General features: G+C 40.9%; 1 protein-coding gene across 1 annotated transcript; it reads left to right on the top strand.

Moving 5' to 3' along the window:
• Nucleotides 1–1573: 1573 nt before the first annotated feature.
• Nucleotides 1574–11733, top strand: LOC307255218 (SHC-transforming protein 1-like; the record flags this gene model as incomplete). Its single annotated transcript, XM_080033867.1, is given in 13 exon segments — nt 1574–1711; nt 1714–2298; nt 4131–4201; nt 4783–4843; nt 5088–5207; nt 5334–5387; nt 7450–7501; nt 7619–7745; nt 8466–8658; nt 9742–9814; nt 10356–10452; nt 11356–11503; nt 11605–11733. Coding segments are annotated over 13 exon segments (1848 nt in total).
• Between the last annotated feature and the right edge of the window lie 9871 nt (nt 11734–21604).

Genomic DNA, 21604 nt, shown 5'->3' with positions numbered 1-21604 from the left:
AAAACATTCTGTTTTAAAATGTCTGTGTTGTAGGCTACAAGATAGTATATTTAATGTCTATTGTGTTATGGACTTTATTGTATAGAACAAATCATTTTGATATAACTCCTGTTGGGCTCTTTAAAATGTAACAGCTATCCTCTATCCAATTTCAAACGTGGCATAGACAAAAGGATGCATACATTAAATGACAAAATAGTCCTAAAACTAATAGATAATTTAAATAAACCTGCATTGCAGTTTTAGTGACAGCCACTAGGGAGGGACAAAGCTTTGCTGTAATTTATGCACTCAAGAGTTGAAGACTTGTGTAGTCTTCTGGTTGTCACATCCAGCGTATTAATATAGTCTGCCATTGTAATTTTATCTGAAATTTAAGATATTTGATTACAAGAAATAGTTCTTTACTTTTAAATTTGCCCTGAAATGAGTACCAGAACTAAGCATGGAAGTGAAGGCCCACTCTGTCTGCTCTTTGCTGTTGTTAGATAATAATCTTTCAATCAGGAATGAGTTCAGCATGCAAACCATTCTTTAGACGACACTTGGCATATTGCTCTGATTGGAATCAAACAGAAATGCAAATGTTTCAGTTAGATCCTCTTCCTCTTGTGTGTTCATGCAGGCCATTTGAATATTTCATGCATTATGTACACCATGGAATGTCTCTTATTGTGTAAATCAAGTCAGTTAGCACGGATGATAAACTCCTCTTTTCCTAAAATTAAAAGGAGACGAGAAGAGGAAGGAAATTTGAGCTAATGATATATCAGCAACAGCAGTTTTTTGAGGTACAACTGATGTTAGAAGAAAAGAATAGAGCACTCATGTACTGTATTGGCTCACTCGGTGTACAAGTGCGAGTGTGTGTGTACAGCATGAGTCACCCTACTCGCCTGTGATTGGATGGTAGTTTATGGGGGAGGGAGGGGGAGACAGCCTTAGGGGCCGTCTGTCAATCTCTTCACCGCTCCATTCACACATTCATCTGCATGCACCGTCATAGGGAGACAGAGGAAGTGAGCGAAAGCCCTCTCATTCATAAAAAAGAGAGAGAGGGAGAGAGAAAGTTCATTCATCAAAGCTGCGCAGTTCTGATGTGCCTCGGAAAGAAGAAAAGAGGGGAGGAAAGTTGATGTGGAGGTGAAGCAGAGCTTGGAGCCTGGCAACTGACTGACAAAGTGTGTCTGGGTCAGTAGGATGGGACTGTCCTCAGCATGACTAGAGCGGCGCAGGCTGTACTTTAGACTCCACAGGACATCCCTGGTGAGTTGAAACTACTGTAACGTACAGCATGCATCTCATTTCATAATCTGACGTTTAGATAATTTTCCAAAGATCAGCTGATTAAGTCAACCTAAATGATCAACTTAATACATTTCTTGCATCTCCTTTCTTCTGTTGTCTTCAGTCGAATCTAGCTAATATCTATATTCTAATATCTATATATTATCTATAAGTCAACACTCTTCAGTAATAACTATTGCTAATGTCTAATTCCTGGCAGTTCTTCCATTGTTTCCCATGTCCCAGACAGTGCTCCCTTTTTTCTCTTTTGTCCGCTTCACCGATTATGAGAGAGCAAACCTCATCCAGGCTCAAATCACAGACAGGACTCTTACCAGGTACCACCACTTATGAAGTCATTACAGACATTATCATCAGCACAATGACACACTGTTCCTCACTGTGCTGGCATATAACTGATTGTAATACTTTCTCTTTCATCTTTCTTCTACTACAGGCATGCTGAAGCGCAGCAAATACAGCCGTCTGCGCAATGATTCACCGCAAAGAAGAGTGCTGCCCATGAAGGGGGACCTTTGCCTGGACTCTGACTTTGCCCAGCTGGATCCCGGGACGCCTACACACCACCACAGGCCGTCCACCCTGAGGGACTTCATCCCTCGCGTGGCTAACATCCGATTGCACAGTCCCATTTCCCTGCAGTGCTTAGGGGGACAGACGCACACAGAAGGGGACAGAACCATTGACGGACACACTGAAAGACCCTTGTCCAGAACAGAGTGGGGCTTGGGGCCTACTCAGAGATTTTGTAGCCAACCTTCCTTAAATTTGCCCCCACCCACCAACTCTACAGACCTAAATCCCTCGGCTCTGCGCTGCACTAAGAGACCCATCACCCTGCAGCGGATGGCCAGCGTCCCCTGGACCACCAGCTGCTGTCCTCCGTGCTCACAAGACAGAGACGGCCTGTGCAGTTTGAGGACTTCCTCTGCAGCAGACGACTGTGCAGTGGTGCGCACAGCCAACAGAGCGGTACACCATCACATCAAGGTACCAGTCAGTCACCACACATTAACCCCACGTTAACAGTGCATGAATATATACTCTGCTGCACACAACTAACATCTGACTGAAACTGAGAGGGGCGTGTGAGCTGCCTTGCCTGGCTCATCTTCATGTTTTGTCTTCTTTTCTCATTTCGACAACTTGCCTTCATTTTTCAGGGTTTTATTACTAAAAATATTGATTGTGTGTCAGTGCAAAGCATCTTCACTTTACACTATGCATAAAAAAGTGCGGCTAACCTTACCTCATATCCAGGGGCCCCGGCAGAGAGTTGAGGCACAGGGTACGCAGTTTTTATTTTTGCCAGTGCGAAGACAGACACATACATGGTAACACAGGACAGGACACACACACACATACACACACACACACACACACACACACACACACACACACACACACACACACACACACACACACACACACACACACACACTCTGTCTCCCTGTGCTCTATCCACACCATCACACTCACTTTCGTACATTCACCCCCCCTCCCTCTCAGATAGAGCTTCCTGTGTAGGCAGAAGTGACTCATCCTGGCTCTCTGCTCCTCTCTGGATGGGCTCTGCGTGTATGTGTGTGTGTGTGTGTGTGTGTGTGTGTGTGTGTGTGTGTGTGTGTGTGTGTGTGTGTGTGTGTGTGTGTGTGTGTGTGTGTGTGTGCGTGTGTGTGCGTGCGCGGCGTGTCTGTGTGTATCCGGTATCAGCAGAGCCCTTGCTGTCCTAGAACCGGAGGTGTGTCCGCATGGCTGGTTAGGAGCAGGGCCTTTTGAGCTGACCACTGATGGGAATGAGAGCAGACAGTTTAATTGTCATCCATGAGCAAGCACACAATACTAAATTTAACTCCCATTCTCACCCCCAACACATACAGTATATATTGATTTAGGTCTGGTCTCCATATAGACAGGGTCTGCTCTGCTAAAGCTCACAGCAACTAATGGTGGGACATGGCACAGAGTATCTGAGCACTTGGCCTAAATAATGTATTGTTGCATTCATTGCACCTCCATCCTCTTCACACATGTGCAATGAAATACATTGCAAGATGTCCCTGAATATTTTTTGAAGAAAAACTAAAACATTTATTAAATGCAGAGGAGTTGCATGTCAGATAACTATGGACTATTCCAGCGTTTTAGCCCATAAGCTAAACTGTACCTACACGTATTGCTCCAGCACTCTTTGAGCTAAGCAAAACTGTCACATGTATGAAAGTGCTAGAAAAAAATCCATTTATATCAATTTTGGTTTTCAGTGACATCTATTGGACTAATGACATGTTCGTAAAGATAACTGTAGAACGGAACAAGCCAGAGATTTCTCCATTAATCAAGAAGAAAGAAAATAAAAGCATGACAAAAATGTGTAATGTCACAGAACAATACTGACCTTTGCTATTTCCTAAGAGTTAAAAGAAGGTCTAAGTGATAAACTTGATGCCAGTCCACTGAAAACTGTTAATCAGGTTAGATCGTTGCCGTCGTCAGGCACTTCAGACATACAGTTGGCTGTCATCTGCGTAACGGCGTTTGAATACAGTAGTTTGTGCGTTGTCGGTCCTTTGACTTGAACAGAATTTAAATAATCATTAAATGAATAATGAACACTCATTTCCCAGGCCATGAAAATCTTCCCATTCCGATTATCTTCCAATCATGTTTGGGGCACTTCGATTGAGGAAATTTGATTGGAAACATTGCTTACATTCACACACTGTCTAAGGTCACTTACACTATGTAGTGTATAGTGTTTTAATATGTTTCATTTAACTCTCAAGCCAGGGAGTAATTGCCATGTTGTTGTGTTTTCCTAGTACATGGGTAGTGTGAAGGTGACCCAGTCCATGAGAACCCTCGACTTTGATACGAGAATGAAAGTCACACGGTAGGATGTACTCCCACACACACACACACACACACACACACACACACACACACACACACACACACACACACACACACACACACACACACACACACACACACACACACACACACACACACCCATGAATGTGCATAGATACATAAGAATGAACATCTATGCGTGACTGACTCTACCCTGACTAAATTAATTTGACATACATGTGTAATTGCCAAGCAAGACATGTGTGGCTTATTTAAAAAAATTGTTTCAAAGGGGGAAATCAAATTAAATGTATAATGATTCATAAACTGGGGCTTTCTCCTCATTATTTGATATTAACATCCCAGTGCAGGATGCCAAAATGTCCATGGACACAGCAACCTCTGTTCACAACAACGCTGCTGAAAGATGGGTCAGAAAATCCAATTAGATGTATTTCCTCCTTATGATCCCTCATAGTCTTATTAAGAGAGGGAGAGAGCTCAACCCACAACATGCATTAATCTGTGTGTGTTTGTGTGTGTGTGTGTGTGTGTGTGTGTGTGTGTGTGTGTGTGTGTGTGTGTGTGTGTGTGTGTGTGTGTGTGTGTGTGTGTGTGCAGAGAGGCAATCAACAGACTGTGTGAGAGGACATCAGCCAGGACAACAGTGAAAACTAAAAAGGTAAGGCACGCACACACACATACACGCACGCGCACACACCTATACACACAAACACACATACACACACACACACACACACACACACACACACACACACACACACACACACACACACACACACACACACACACACACACACACACACACACACACACACACACACACACACACACACACACACACACAATTACACCACAAACCACAGCCCAAAGTAGAATAACTGCTTCATTTTTGTCAACATCAGCCTGTCTGCAAGGGACTATCTGCTGTTCTGGGTCAAATCAACCTCCAGTTTTCTGGGAGCAGGATCATCCTCAATGTCTCCACAGAAAGCTTGACTCTGATCTCCGCCTCCTCCTTACAGGTTACAGCTTCAACGCGCTTCACCCAATTACAAGTGTCATACGTCTAAAAATGATTGAGGCATGGAGTATGAAAAAAAACCTTACCCTACTTCTGTTTTTCTATTTCACTCTTTCTGCTTCCTTAGAAGATTGCCTATCATCCCATGCAGGCCATTTCCTTTGCCTCGGGGGGAGACCCGGTAAGTTCACATTCTTAAATGTTTAACATGTATAGACATGTTCATAGAATTCAGTAATTTGATTTAATTTGATTACTGCTTTGTTTGATGCCATTCATGGAGAATTGAATGATTTCCTAACCCCAGCTCTTGATCTTTCTATACTGTTATTCTGTTGGTTTAAGAGGAAAACTTTGAATTTATGTGAAAGACGAAAGTAAATAATCCTTCACTTTTACTCCTACTCGCAAACTTCAGAATATTTAATCAAATTTGACTGAAAATAAAAAAATATCCCTAAGATAATATTCTAGAGAAGACTGCAGTACAAAAACAGAAGTAAGTGCATGTATTGAAATGATTGCAAAATATATACTGTAATTGTTCATGATGAATGATAACTTATTAAGCAATATGTATGATTCAGAATAGCCTATGCCTACTATTTTTACATTTGATGGGAAGTTATACAATTTTTGTTTGCAGTCATGCATCGCCGCTGTTAAAAAAGTAAAATTTACTTTCTTAAGAAAAGAAACATGGTATTACATGTTTTCACAGAATTTAACTGGGTCGAATGTAAAGATGTTCTATAATATGGCAGATGTAGGGTACATTGCTATCTCTGGTTGACTTTTTAAGTGCACTTCTTAGAATAATGCATTCCAGACATTACTGTAATTTTTTTCTTGTGACGATATATACAGCCATTGAAGCCAGTATGTGTTTTCATCATCTTTACACCACTCTAAGTCTGTTTCAAACTAATTACTCTTATCTACTTCCCCTCTTTTTCCCTCCGTGCCCACATTATTTCCATACATGGCAGAATTTGCAACATTTCCTGTTGCCTGAATGTCTAAAATGGATACAAACCCTGAAATAAAATCAATGCTGCTCTGTTAATGTCTGAATAGCCAGCGGCAAATGTTAGTTATTAGCTGCTGTCTAGGTCAAACCCCCACGACAAAATATGTTGTTTAGTATGTTTCTGTTATCGACCATGAATGCCTTTTTTTCAGTTCAAACAAACAGTGAATACTAATGCTGGGTAATATTTAATTGCCATTTTGTGGCTTCAAGGTTGCACCGGCCAAAGATGTAAGAGAACAGGACTGTGGTGTCCCAGGGAAACACAACACAGGCCAAGCTATAGATGGGATTATAGGTCACAGTTTAATTAATTAGCTGAAATAATCTTGTAGTGTGCTCTAAGCCTCAGCTCAGTTGGCTTGCACTCATAGAAGATAGCGACGGAAATTAAAATCAATCTGCCACAGAGGCTTTGTGGTGAAATATATTCAGCTGACTCTGCTCTTGTATTAGTATCCGAGAAGCAGCGACAGGTATTGCATCAATTGAACAGAGAATACACATGGTTGACCATTTACTACAAGTGTCTGCTATGTTTTAAACGATTAAAGCTATAATGCATAACTTTTTCCTTATAATTGAATGTCGATAGCATTCAAGCCATTGCCAAATGAGATGACACAAAGTTGATTATGCCGATCAGCTCCACAAAACTCTCTGTATTGGCGCAGGAGCCCACGATATGTTTCCGTTGTGTTTCCATTGCTAAGAAAAAAACTGGATGTACAGCAGAAGGTATAAAAACCTATGAGATCACCAAAGGCTTACCTCATGTAGAAGCAGCATTTTTTTTGTAAATATGCCCAGAATTCCTCCTGGCGGCAAAGCAAGACTATGTAACTTTTTAAAGAATAAATAACCCATTCAGCTTCTTACAAATGAACAGTTGAATCAATAAAAGTGTCTAGTGTGCTACCAGTAGTTTATGGTGGCTAATGTATGCAGACTCCAGACAGATCCTGCCATGTAATCCACATTATTGAGTCATTTTACTGACATAATTAATATTATCTTTCTACTTGTGCCGCAGTTCAACTATGTAGGACACTATACACTGTTTATAGAGAGAGAGAGAGAGAGAGAGAGAGATTAGCATTTAGCATGTTGCCATTGCAATCTTTCGCCATTGGCCACTGCCCAGCAAAAGTTATATACTGTATTCTCATATTTAGTCATGGATGTTATTTATATTCTCTAACTTTGTTTACAGACCATGGCAGATTATATTGCTTATGTCGCCAAGGACCTCGTCAATCAGAGAGGTAAGGAAGAGTTAAGTCTTTGTGATAAATTCTAATGGACTGTTTTGGTTCATTGTGTAAGGATTCTACCTTTAGCTGTCAAAAACACCACTCATTCATTCCCCTGTCGTCTGTCAGCATGTCACATCCTGGAGTGTCCTCAGGGTCGGGCCAGTGAAGTTATCAACAGCATCGGTCAGGCCTTCGAGACTCGTTTCAGACAACTTCTTAACAACACGACACCGCTGCTGTCCACCAATCCCAGGTTTGCCTTCTGTCTGCTGAATGTGTCTTATTGGTGTAACTATACAACACAATACATCGACACATGTGCAAAGAAGGTTTTCACATACAAGGAATTTGCCTTGGTACTTTGAGGCAGAACTTTATAAAAAAAATTAAGAGAAAAGCAATTCCTAAAAAAAGTCAACAATCATAAATGGGAAATTAAAAATTATGAAAGAACACAAAATGTGTAAAGTATATCTGTCTTTAAAGATTGAAAAAAATAATTAAAAAAAGTAATACAGTCTTGTATGAAGTAAACAGCAGTAAATGGGAGAGCTTTGGGTTTTGTCCTTCTTTAGACAAACGAGGAACTTTGGGGAAATGAATTTTTAATTTAATTCATAATTGTTCTCCATTTTCTGACAAAGACAAAATAATGAATCAATATAATAACTGGCCAATTAATTGGTAACGAAAAATAATCATTAGTCGCAGCTCTACATTTGTTTATCACTATGTTTGTGTGTGTTTTAAAACAGTATACTTTATACCAATTTAATGTCAAATAGCTCAGCGGCAATTTGCAAATTCAAAGGAATCCATCTCTTTTATTTGTTTTGAGTTAGTGTGTCTCTTTGTATGTATGTGTGCCCAACATCATATACGTATGCATGGGCATTATATTAACATAAGTCATTATAGAGCTTCCCTACAGCAGAGGCAGTGAATGGAACATAATGTAACTTCTTGCATTCAGGTCCACAGTGAGAATCTGTCACAAATGGAGCACAGAGGAAACGATTACAGACCAAAACGCCAAGCAGGAAGGTGAAGGCAGCCAGCACCGTGACTACTACAATGTCATCCCCGGAAAGACGCCACCACCTGGTGGAATAGAGGACCTGCGGGTCACATGGAAGGAGAACAGACAGGATGCTGCCACACGGGAGGTAAGAGTTCATTGTAACGCCAGAACAGAAAACTATGTTAAGTCAGTTGAGTATGGAGACAGAAGACATCAATAAACATCTCATGGCTTTCCTCTGAAGATGGCGTTTGTCACAGAGATGTTTTAGCTGTTTTAACATGATCAGATGATGCATTATACTAGTGATATCGTGTACAAACATAAATTAAACCAGCACGGATCATTATATTGTATTGTATCCTGTTTTTATGTGATAGCAAATAAGCAACTCCATTCACTGAGGAAAGACGTAAGATAAGGTTGCAAGCTTCAGTAACAACTTGTAAGTTGTGTGTGTGTGTGTGTGTGTGTGTGTGCGTGTGTGTGTGTGTGTGTGTGTGTGTGTGTGGATGTGGATGTGGATGTATTTTAGCCTAATAGTGGAAGTGTAAATGTTAAAGTGGTTTCATATGTGTGGCATTATGGACTACGTGATTTGACACAGGCTTATTTTTCCATGAGACCCAGACGATTTATACATTTGAAAATAAATGACTAATCACATCATTAGATTCAAATGTGAATATTTATCTTGAAGACTGCAAGTTCATTTGAGCACAGATCCTAAGACAGTTACTCCTTGGAGCTGTCCTGTGTGCCATAACTTTATGTTGATGGCCACTGAGCAGAAGCAGCTGATCTTTAAATGTTGCTCTTAAGGGAATCTTGGTGGTTGGTAATAAGAAAGGAACAAGCTTTTTCTTCATTAACTTCCAAGAATGATTGTGCTAGTCTGGGAATTGAGAATCGAGTCAGTGACTTTCCGGTCATGAGCACAGATCTCTATCCTTTAGGCAATCACTGCCCCCTGAATGCGTGTGCAGGCACACACACACACACACACACACACACACACATACACACACACACACACGCACACGCACACACACACACACACACACGCACGCACACACACACACACACACGCACGCACGCACGCACGCACACACACACACACACGCGCATACACACACACACACACACACACACACACACACACACACACACAAACACACACAGTAAAGCTCTTGGTCTTGTGTGTATGACTCATCTATGGCTGTTGCAGGTTTGTTCGTCTCAGCCTATTTCACTGTATGAGAACTGCTCCATCACAGAGGAAACTCCAGCTCCACCTGCAGGTAAGACATCTTCAAAACACTCCAAACTTGATCTTTAATTTAACTTGAACTAATCCCATCAAGCCCAGGCTTCTTTATTCATATGAAAATCTTAAGGCTGATATTAGTTTAAAACACAATTTACATAAGTTTTAAACTAGAATACAGCTCATTGTGGCATCATTATTCAAACACTTAGTGTTGAAGAAGAAGAATAGGTGGCGTCAGCAAGCTTTTTGCTTACTCCCATGTTTAATAACAGCTTCAGTTCTTTTATTACAGCAAAGTGTATTAGACCCTTTGCTGAAGCCACAGGGCCTTAACCATTCAGATACTGTATATCATGAAACTCAGCTTCCTTATTTTTTCAGATAACTCCCTCAGTTTACTTTATGAGAATTTAGCCATTAAAACAGCTCAAGTGTTTAAAGAAAACCACAAATCATAGTTTTAAAATCTGCAATATGAAAATGAATGTATTATCCTGGTTTAAAGTTAATCCTGCTTGGAGAAACACACCTGTGAGTACTGCTATATCCTTCCTCTGTTGTATCTCCATCAGACTTTGTGGAATCTGAGGTCAATGCTGAACGGTGTACACCTCTGTCTGAAAGACAGACCCAGGACCTGATCCAGGAGGAGGGCTGGTTCCATGGCAGGTGGGTTATCCTTTTAACAGTCAAATACCAACTTTATTGTAACGTGTCTGTCGGCTAATCAAGGCCGTAGCCAGTCTTTTTCAAATACCGAGGTCCAAAATGGAAATATAGTTAAGTATAAGTTGAATTATTAAGTTATCTCAAATCCTTTTTTTTATACGTGAATCAATATCTGTTGAGTCAGGTTGTCTCAACCTTTACACTGTATGAAATCTGAAGTTATCTTAACCCTTTGCAGTAGGTTGTCTTAACATAATACTTCACAGTTGTCACCCCAACAATTTAAAAACCTAAGTATCTCTTTAAAAAAAAAGTATTTTCCCAGAATTCGGAAAATTCTGTACTAGCCTGTTTTCTACTTAACATTTTAGTTTCTAACCTTTCCTCTGTCTTGTGACTCCAACTCTGTTACCTCTGTTTGATATCTTAATTTGTGTGAATGTAAGACAACAATAGGCAGAAATTAAAATGTTACATTATACTACATGTCATTTAGCTGACTCACGAAGCATATTCGCAAACGGCATTAGGCCTACACTTGCCGCACTGAGACAAATAATTAAACCCCTGCTCTCCAGTGGTACCAACTGCTATTCAGCTTGAGCCAGCTAGCTGTGTCCATGCTGCAAAACAAAATCATTCTACATGACTCCAAAACAACATAACTGTGCTCTAGAGTTTCATTTCAAATGTAGGCTATCTCCCACTACGTGTCAAGTGACGTTGCGGTAATGCAGGGTGATAATTGTCTCGTCCTCAGCTCTTATTTTCACGTAATAAATTAAACGAAACCTGAAGATGGAAAAAAAAGGATTTGACATAGGTGCCCTCAATGTTATATACTCACATGAATGTCTCCCTCTTCCACTTCAATAACTTAATGTCTCCCCCCCCCCTCGCTAGGTTAGGAAGAGAGCAGGCAGAGTCACTCCTCAGCTGTAGCGGGGATTTCCTGGTCAGGGAGAGCAGCTCTGCCTCTGGTCAGTATGTCCTCAGTGGGATGGAGGGAGCCACCGTGCGCCACCTGCTGCTGGTGGATCCACATGGACAGGTAGATAGAGTGGCTGAATGGTGAATGTCAAATACACATGTAGGAGGAGAGGAGAGGAGATGTTCAGCCCTGTCATGTCGTCTGTGTGTCTATGTGAGCAGGTGCGGACCCGTGACCAGGTGTTTATGAGCGTTGGTCACCTGGTGCGCTTCCACATGGACAACCAGATGCCCATCGTCTCCGGAAGCAGCGAGCTATGTCTTAAACAGCCAGTCCTCCAAAGACACTAACACAAACGTCCATAGGCCACCACACACACACACACAGACACACAGACACACAAACACACAAACGCACACATACACGCATACACACATACACGCACACACACACACACACACACACACACACACACACACACACACACACACACACGCACACACGCACGCACACACACACACACGCACACACACACACACACACACACACGCATACACACACACACACACACACACACACACACACACACACACACACACACACACACACACACACACACACTCACACACACAGCTTTCAACAGCCATTCTCACTGTTATTGGAGTTGAGGTGCAATGTGTCCACAAGAAAACATTTCACACCTTTCAATTTATTATTTGATCATTAAAGTACACATATATATTGTACATGTGCTGTGCAGTGGATTTTTGTTACATGAAATTCTCCCACACTCGGCCTGTGTACTGGTCTGCAGAGCATCCTGTCTCTGTCTCTCAGGCTGAAGCTGCTAGTGTTTACTCAAAAGTTTAAGCACAATCACTGGTGTCAGGAGGGAAATCACCAGAACATTGGCAGACTTTCAAAATCATTTTGTTTCTCACATACTAAATTTATCTTGTGTCCTTTCGTTTTGATTTGTTATTGTTGCGTGTCCCTGTTTCCTGTGCTTATCTTTTCAAAAATAACTTTTAATCCCACTCAATGTATCACAAATGCCCTTTGTACTCAGAATTGAAATGTGCAGTTTAGTTTCAGACAAACTGGCACATGTGCAATTAGCAATGTTTTTGTTTAGCATAAATTGTAATCGAAAACATCTTCAGTTGTTTGACGGAATGGATTACTGGATGTAGTCTGTAATTTCTTTATAGTTAAATCTCCAACTACAATATGGCCTTAAAAACCTGTGCACAACACAACTCGCCTTACGGCACCTTTTAAAGATCCTTCACATCACATTACAACATGATGTCCTTTATTATTAAATTAAGGAAAAATCTGATTGCAATTGTAGTCTTTACTGTAACTACCGGGTCAGCAATCAACTTTCCAATACACAGCTGTCAGTAGTAATAGACACGTAAAGTCACAAGACACAATTTGAATTGCTTCATTACTTGTTTTTTTAAACACTTCAAAAGGTTTACAGACATATCAATGTCACATGTAGATATGTATCTGGAATTCATTTCTACTGTTGAAATAGAAGTAATAATAGTGATTGACTTTTTAATAAAATGTGTACGTAACCTACACTAACACTATTCTTAAGAGATGTTACATATTCTACTTTCACTCATTTGCTGTTTTACTGCTTTATCTCACAAAACACACCTTGTTTTATAGTTGCAGGCTTTAGGGAGGTTGTCAGTGTGTACCAGTTTGAATTGGTAAACAAAGCAAACTGGACCTCAGCCTACACTAGTTAGGAAATTTCGAACAACACACACACACACACACACACACACACACACACACACACACACACACACACACACACACACACACACACACACACACACACACACACACACACACACACACACACACACAGACACATGAAATGATTTGACATGATTTCACCATTTATTGTGTCACAGTGGCTTATTTTGGCCAAGGGGTCATTACTGTCCTCTGAAGGCATGACATAGAACACTTTACTGTGACTTTTCTCTTTGGGTTGATTTCACATACAGCAACTTGAAAGCAACTGCCATTTTGCACAAACCGTGTGAGTCATGCGATTACAATGAGATTATAAGTTTGACTGCATGTTTGAGGTCAGTGTGGTTACAGCAACAGTAGAAACTCCATGCAGATCTTACACAACAACAACAGGGAAGGAATCTTGAACCTGGTCCTAGAACCTTTCATTTCTTTTTTTGATCAAATCCACACTATGTGAGGTGTTTTACTGAATCATATACTGTATGAGAGATGTCAAGGTGTCAACATGAGAAATCCCCAGCTGTGATGTTGGATAATATCAGATAATTGGATCATTTTGTATAATTATGACTTAACCGAACATGTGTACTGTCACATAACCTCTGAAACGTGCCTTTCTTCACCGTTTCAAAGCAACGCCTTCCACTAAAGAAATAAACACACTGTTGAAAGTCCCAGTCCAGTCTAAATGATCTAATGATAAACAGCAGGAAATCTGCCAATAATCAAGATCAAGGGGCCAATAATGAAAACTGGATTACACTGTTCCAAAAATATATATATATTTTTTAGCACATTATTACACATTCTGTATAATTGTACAGTAAGTACAAATCTAATACCTCATGCAATTGTTGATTATTATAATATAAATAAAAGACCATAACGTACAGATGCAGCAAAACGAGAGTCCCTAATTTAGGTTTAAATTGAATTTAATAAATTCAGATAGAAATCACTGCCAATACAGGTTTCCAATAATCCAATCCTTCCTGTAAACTGCAATTTCACTTCATAATCCAGATTGTTCAATCCAATGTCCTTTCTTGTATTGAAATTATAGAAGAAAAGTCTGATTGGATGATAACTCCTCGTCCCCTTAATTCTCATTAATAATAAAAAAAACATTTATTTTGAAATGTCCTGAAGATTATTACTGTTACTTCAGTTTCTTCATTTGAGCCCACATCTGGAAAAAATAACCCTAATCACTAAAGAAATCAAGAAATATACCAGTTTAACTTCCCTGATTCTGTGGGCCACAAGATGGCGCTGTTGGTCTTTACAAGAGCCCATTGCCCTTCAGGGAGTATTCTGTTTCCTTGATTGATCAAATTAAAGGTTCAGTAAGCGGAATGGTCAGTTTAGCTAACTTCCTGTCACTGACTGCAGTTAGCAGTCCCCTCCCTCGTCCCCACCATGGTCCCCACGTCACCACATTAATGCACTGCGGCCTTCAAACAGCGAGAAATCTAGCATCATCTCAGATAAGTAAGTGTGATAAAACATGATAAAAACCATCAACACATACATTGGGAAGGATTTTGACCTGCTCCGCCATTGTAGGCACATACACATTCACCCATCTGTGCTCTGCGCGTGCACTGGCAGTGAGACGGGTGCCGGTTTGTAGCGTTCTCCCTTGTGATTGGATATCAGTTTCGGGATCCCCAAAAAGTTTATTTGCTGATTACATGCAGAGCGGCTGACTGAGAGATCGGCTTTATGAGACGCCCACACTATGTAAGTGATCACTGTATGAATAAAGAGCGATTTAACACTTATATTAACATAAATAAATTGCTTACTTCACCTTTAATCAATTCTTTTGGGGAAGATTTCTTTAATTCGCTATAGAATTCCCCATAATCTTGTATGTTCATGATACAAATGCCAATACATAAATTGTATCCTCAAAACACTGATATAAATTACTTTGACATCCTGCAAATTACTTTTTCACTTCTTTTAGTGTTATTGAGCCAGAGCAGTGAAAATGGCTGGTAGTAAACGGCCCATAATAATTGCTGCAACACTTCTCCCTCAGTTTTTTTTATTAGCAGCCTGTCACTTACAGATTTTGTTAAAGTAAAAGATGACTGTGTGCTGAAAGTATGCAGCTGACTGCTTTGGGGCTGTGGCCCTTAGCGTCCTCAGAGAGACTTGGAGGGTCTCGCCCACATTAATCACCCACAGTGCAGCTTGTTAGGGCTGAGATCAGGCAACCACTGATGGCAGCCTAACCCTGCTATAGGAGCGATACTAAAAACACTTAAACAATGATAGGCTATCTGAAGAAAAACAACACTTAAAGTCTTTCAGCTCAGATAATTCTGTCAAATGTTATCACAGATCAGCCATGCTTTTCAGAACTTCCCACAATCCCTATAGCTTTTGAGATGTCTAAACAAGGACTTATCCTGTTTGTTACACAAAAAAGGAAATTAAAATGCTTAAAATGTTATCTCTGTTTTTTCCTTCAAAATCGTATCTGATTCCGTCAGTAAACAAACAGAAGCTGAAAGTGTCTGCCGCCAAACTACACATCAGATAAAACCATCATATTTTAAAGCTAAAGTGTGTAACTTCTGTCGCCCCCCATGAGGAATTCTGAGTAATTACAACAACACCATCTACATAAGGTAAACCTTCGGTGATCACGCATGGATTTTTATACCTTCTGCTGTAATTCCAGGGAGCTTTGTGGAGCTCATAGGCTGAATCAGCTTGGTGTCATCGTTTGTCGATGCCTTAAATTTAACCAACATTAATTTAAATGAAAACGTTCTGCGCTACAGCTTTAACATGAAAGCCATCATAAGTGTGAAATTAAGCAATTCTTCATCCAAGTGAAGTTATTTTCCTGCTATGTCCCTCTGGATTTTCTCTGAGTCACATGAACCTCGCCTAAAAACAACTCACCAAGGAACAGCAATGACTGAGTTTATGATGCCATTCTTTCACACCTGGGAGGTCTTCTGATGGTCACATGCTGACAAACCTGTGAGGTCACTGTTTGACATCTGACCCCTCATTAGCGTCAAAGCAGCCGCAGACCACCTGTGTCCTGTATCTGTATGAGCAATTTTTGGGATGAACATTAACTTGGCAGGTTTTTTGGCATTGTAATTTTTCAAGTCAAACCAGATTATGTGGTTCTTCCCATAAAACCAATGCTGTCAATTTGGGATATGATTATTATTAACGTGATGCTAATGTTTGCTAATAAATAATTCAGGATTTTCGAACAGGATAAAAGGCAAGAGAAGCATTGTTTCTTTAGATTTAAATGAAGTTTGGTCCATTTATGAAATGCAATAAATTGCAGATGAGCTCAAAGACATTCTTTTCACTAATCCACATCACACAATGCTTAAACACTTAACCTATCAATACACTTTGTGCTTATAGAGACCTAAAGATTAATTGGAAAATCTGTCCATTGATAGTTACTGAAAGAAACACAAGATCCAATATCTATAAACACTCTATATCTTACATTTTTTTTTCAGAGTTTAAACTCACCAAATTATATCCAGTAGCTTCCACTAAATGGCCACGGTGTTCAGCTTTAAAAGCACTGAGGGACTTAGACCTTTAAGGGGCAAACATCATTTGATCAGCAGGTTGACTTTCAGGCTGCAAATGAAACAACAGTAGACACATTATCTTAATCTATGCAACCACGTCTTGTGCTCGGATTTGTCGGTGCATGTGTATGCATTCCTTGAACCCAGCTGGTGACACGAAACAGGAAATGATAAACATTCATTGTAATCTTCAGGTTCTTTGGATTTGGTTCAGATCCAGAGCATTAAAAGGCCTGAACTCTTTGAATTCCTTCATAGAGTAAATTTAAGTGCTGATGAGCCCGAGGGCATTAACTTTAAACTCACACACGCACACCCAGGCACATGTACAGGCACACACACGCACGCACACACACACACACACACACACACACACACACACACACACACACACACACACACACACACACACACACACACACACACATGCACACACACACACAACACACACACATGCACACGCACAAAATGTGACGAAGCATTCCCAGACCCTCAAGGGCCTTAATGGAACAATTAAAGTCATAAAAAGTACCCAGAGTACGAGAGCATGAAATCGTTCCTCGTTTCAATGTTATCAGAGTCACACAGAGTTCAGATCTGGGAGGAAACAAAACAAGACTTGGCCACTGACGGGGCAGTGTGTGTTGTAGAAGCAGCCGATGGCATGCCAAAATCTACACGTATGTTCCTCCGGAGACGACACAGAGGCGGAGACATGGGAGTCATGTGAGGCTCGCAAACAAATGCGCACAAACAAAGAAAAAAAAAACTGCTTTTTGTGTTTGCTTCTGTTTCCTGTTTCCACTAGTCAGGAATCAGTGAGGGCATGCTGCAGAGAGGAGCGGGCCAAACAGTCTCTTGTTAATGAGTATACAGTAAGTTGCTGTTGGCCGGTGTAGGTGCAGAATAGATGAGTGTGTGTTTAACCCCCACTGTGGCTGCCTTGCTCCTCAACAGTGCTCTACTTGAGCTGTTACCTCCCTTCACTCCCAGGCCTCAGCCCTCTTCCTCGGGTTTAGCATGACGGCCTGTCTCTGAAGCTCTGATGGGTGTGTGGACTGTTGACTGTTGGCAGGCCTCTCTGAGCGGAAACACACACACACGCGTAGCACACACAAGCACGCACGCTCGCACACATGCACACATACGCACACACACACACACACACACACACACACACACACACACACACACACACACACACACTCACACACACACACACACACACACACACACACACACACACACACACACACACACACACACACACACACACACACACACACACACGCACATGCACATGCACATGCACACTGTGACCTTAAGCACAACTTGCCCTGGAGTTTCTTAACCTCCAGATCTTCAGCTTTCCATTCTCTCTTTATCATTACCCCTTTGGAAACTAGGTCAGTATCAGTTCATGCCATTACTTTCTGCTCCAAGTTAATTACTCTGTGTGCATGTGTGTGTGTGTGTGTGTGTGTGTGTGTGTGTGTGTGTGTGTGTGTGTGTGTGTGTGTGTGCACATGTCCATGTTCAGTTAGCAGCCATGCTTATCCGGCACTTAGCTTTAGAACTTAGTTGAAAATGTGTTTGTTTTCATGCCCTGTGCCGGTGGATTTGAATTGAGTCTGCAGCATTCATGTGTGTTTGTGTGTGTGTGTGTGTGTGTGTGTGTGTGTGTGTGTGTGTGTGTGCGCGCGTCTGTGTGTGTGTGTGTGCGCGTCTGTGTGTGTGTGTGTGACATGGTGATGATGAGGGGGTGGGGGATTCCAGGATTCTTGCACGAGGCAGCAGGCAGATGTGGGAGAGTTGAATCAAAACTTTTCTGTTGGCCAACTCCAAAACGTGACTTTCCCTCCACTGTTGGTCTCCTTTCTCGCTCTCCATTCCTCTGCCGTTTCCTCATGCTTTGGCCGGCAGCTCACACATCTCGCTTGGATTTCTTTGTCATGCTGTACTTTGTGTTTGTAGGCGTGGGGGAACCCAGGGCTTAAAAAATGTTAACATTGTTTCATCACCTTGATATTTATTACCTTATTTTATTCAATTAACAATGGTACTTTTTGGTATGGTACAACATTATTCAGATCCCAGGTCCCAAATAAATCTGTTTGGATTGTTGGAATTTCATTATTCATAAGAAGGTGTTTTGACCCCAAATATTCACATCACAACACAGGATGACATACTGTACATTTCATTGTCTGTGAATGACAGCAACAAATTGAATAACTATTTGTTCATGCATGGCCTATATAACAGATAAAACCAAAAACATATTTCCATGTTTGGTGCAATAACATTGCTAATGGTATTTTCTGTGTTTTGCCACCTTCATTGAATGTTCAACACTCTTTAAAATCTTTTCTGCCTATTGAGTTTTAACAAAAATTGATATTACATTTGAAAATTCTGATTATAATCAGCCAACTTGCTCTAAGGCTATGTCAGTCTCTCAGCTTGACCCTCCGCTTTTGGTCCAGACTTAAATATCTTGACAACTATTTAATGGATAGCCATGGACTTTTGTAGAGACATTTATTGTTCCCAGAGGATGAATACTACTGACATTCATGATGCCTCGACTTTTTATATAGCAGGTCAGGGCTTTGACACATTCCAGTGAAATAGCCATGTTCTCAACATTCTAGATGGAGATATGTCATCATCATCAACACGGACAATCATGTTCCCTCCTGGACAAATAGTAATAACTTTGGTGATCCTCTTACTTGTCATCTTGGACCATCATCCAGCCTAAGTTTCAATGTCCGATATGAAGCAAACATTTGCCGAAATAATAGAAATTCCCATCACCCACTGCTTTAGTGTGATACAGTGATGGTGATCTACTAAACATCAGCATGCTACAGCATTTACATTTCCACCAAGTTATTTTACTCTTGTTAGCACTCAGCTCAAAGCATCCGTATACGTAAGGCCAGTCTCACAGATGGGCCAGAGTTGTTGTACCCTCTTAATTGTGTCTTTACACTTACAGTCGTTGTGTCTTTAGACCTGGATTCACATTTGGAGCAGTGAGTATATCATTTGTCTATGTGTCTATTTGCATAGAGTGTGTATATGGTTCTCTACATCTGTGCTGAGTGTCTCTTATGGATGGTGGTGGCGAACCACTCGCGGGAAAATTCAACAGGGAATGTTTTCCATCCCTAAGATGGTCAGATTTGTGTGTGGGGGGGGGGACTGACTCTGCATAAATCACAAGTAGAAGGGAGATAAGTGGGCGGTTAGACCAGCCTGGATGGAGGGCTGGAGCCAAAAATACTACTATCAACTGTGCCCCCACATGGGACAGACCCTGAATAAATCAGTGTGTAGGCTAGTCTGACACAGGGTGTGGACACAGTAAAATGGACACTGTAATGTGCAATTCAATATCACAAGGGTGAAGATGACCATAAGGAAATTGTATTTTTTGACATGGCAGTACCTCATCAGTAGCCTTCATTGAAAGAATAGTTCAGGGAACAAACTCATTCACTTTTTTATTTTTAATTTCATCACATGAGACAATGGCAGAGAGAGGGGTATATGACATGCAAGTGTGAACATGCATTTAGGAAAAGCATCTCCACAAACCTCCTGCTCACCACGATTACAGCTCTCTACAGTAAACAGAGGAATATCAACACATTGGAAGGACTGCAAGAATCACTTTGAAAATAGCTCCAGTTCTATAAATCACAGACTAACACGAGAAAAGTAAATTAAAGAACATAGACAGAATGACTGTGAGGGATATAATTTGAGTCCCATCAAGTGCTGCAGGGGTGACATCAACAGAGAATGTCCTTTGTAGAACTGTAACTCAAACCTGAAGGGTAGTTTTCCATGATGCATCGGGCTGAATTCACACCATATATCATTTGTTCAGTCCATAGTCTTGTTTTCACCATGAGGTTGCCATGCAGTCAGCAGAGACTCCAGGAATCCTGGCATTTGTCCAGAGAAAATCAAGCACATATTAGGCCTACAGATAAAACAACAATAGATTGGTTTTACACTGGGTGTGTATACCATCAAATAGTGAGCTTTAGAGGTGCTGGATGGTTGGCAGTTACTTTTGGACAGAGCCAAGCTATTTCCCCCTGTTTCCAGTCTTTAAACTAAGCTAAGCTAAGCTAAGCTAAAATGTTGTTGTAGTTTTATACCTGACAGACATCAGGGTGATATTGATCTTCTCTATGTTGTGGCTAGATAAACACATTTCTCAATTGGTCAACCTATTCCCGATCTGTGTGCTCTTTAGTAGAATATAAAACTCCCTAGACACCCAACGTTTATTTGGGTGGGTGTTTATGCTATCAGAAATATGTAGGCTATTGCTCCCTTGAATACAAATGCTTAACAAAGATGATGACATTGAGGATTTAGGTTGCAGGGATTCAACTCATTTCCTCAATCCATTCTGTTCTGATCTTACAGTATGTGACACCAGAGGCTGAGGAGCCCGGCAGAAAACATCCAGTGTGAGTGCACCAGCTATTTAACCCTGTTCCCAGGACTCTCTGAAATGACTCATACTGTCAACCATGTGTGCCTGCTCTCCACCCGCTTACTTAGCAGAGGCATCTCAACTGTGAAAGGGACACAATTACAACTTTTTATGAGCCGAAGAAAAATTCTATTCTGTCTTTTTGGTGTAAACAATTTTTAAGGGAATTTGAGTTTGAGCAGCAACCTCGGAACACGCAAGGAAAATGATCCATTTGGAGGCAAATGGGGATTCCTCTGAGTTATTTTGTGGTTATGTTTTTTTTTGTGCCACAGCAGTGCACTGCACTGTAGGCCTATATGTGTGTTAGTGAAGAAGACA

Source organism: Ammodytes marinus (assembly GCF_949987685.1).
Source record: "Ammodytes marinus genome assembly, chromosome: 1".
NCBI lineage: Eukaryota > Metazoa > Chordata > Actinopteri > Uranoscopiformes > Ammodytidae > Ammodytes > Ammodytes marinus.
Note: the sequence above shows the minus strand (reverse complement) of the source record. Positions and strands in the feature narration are given on the sequence as shown.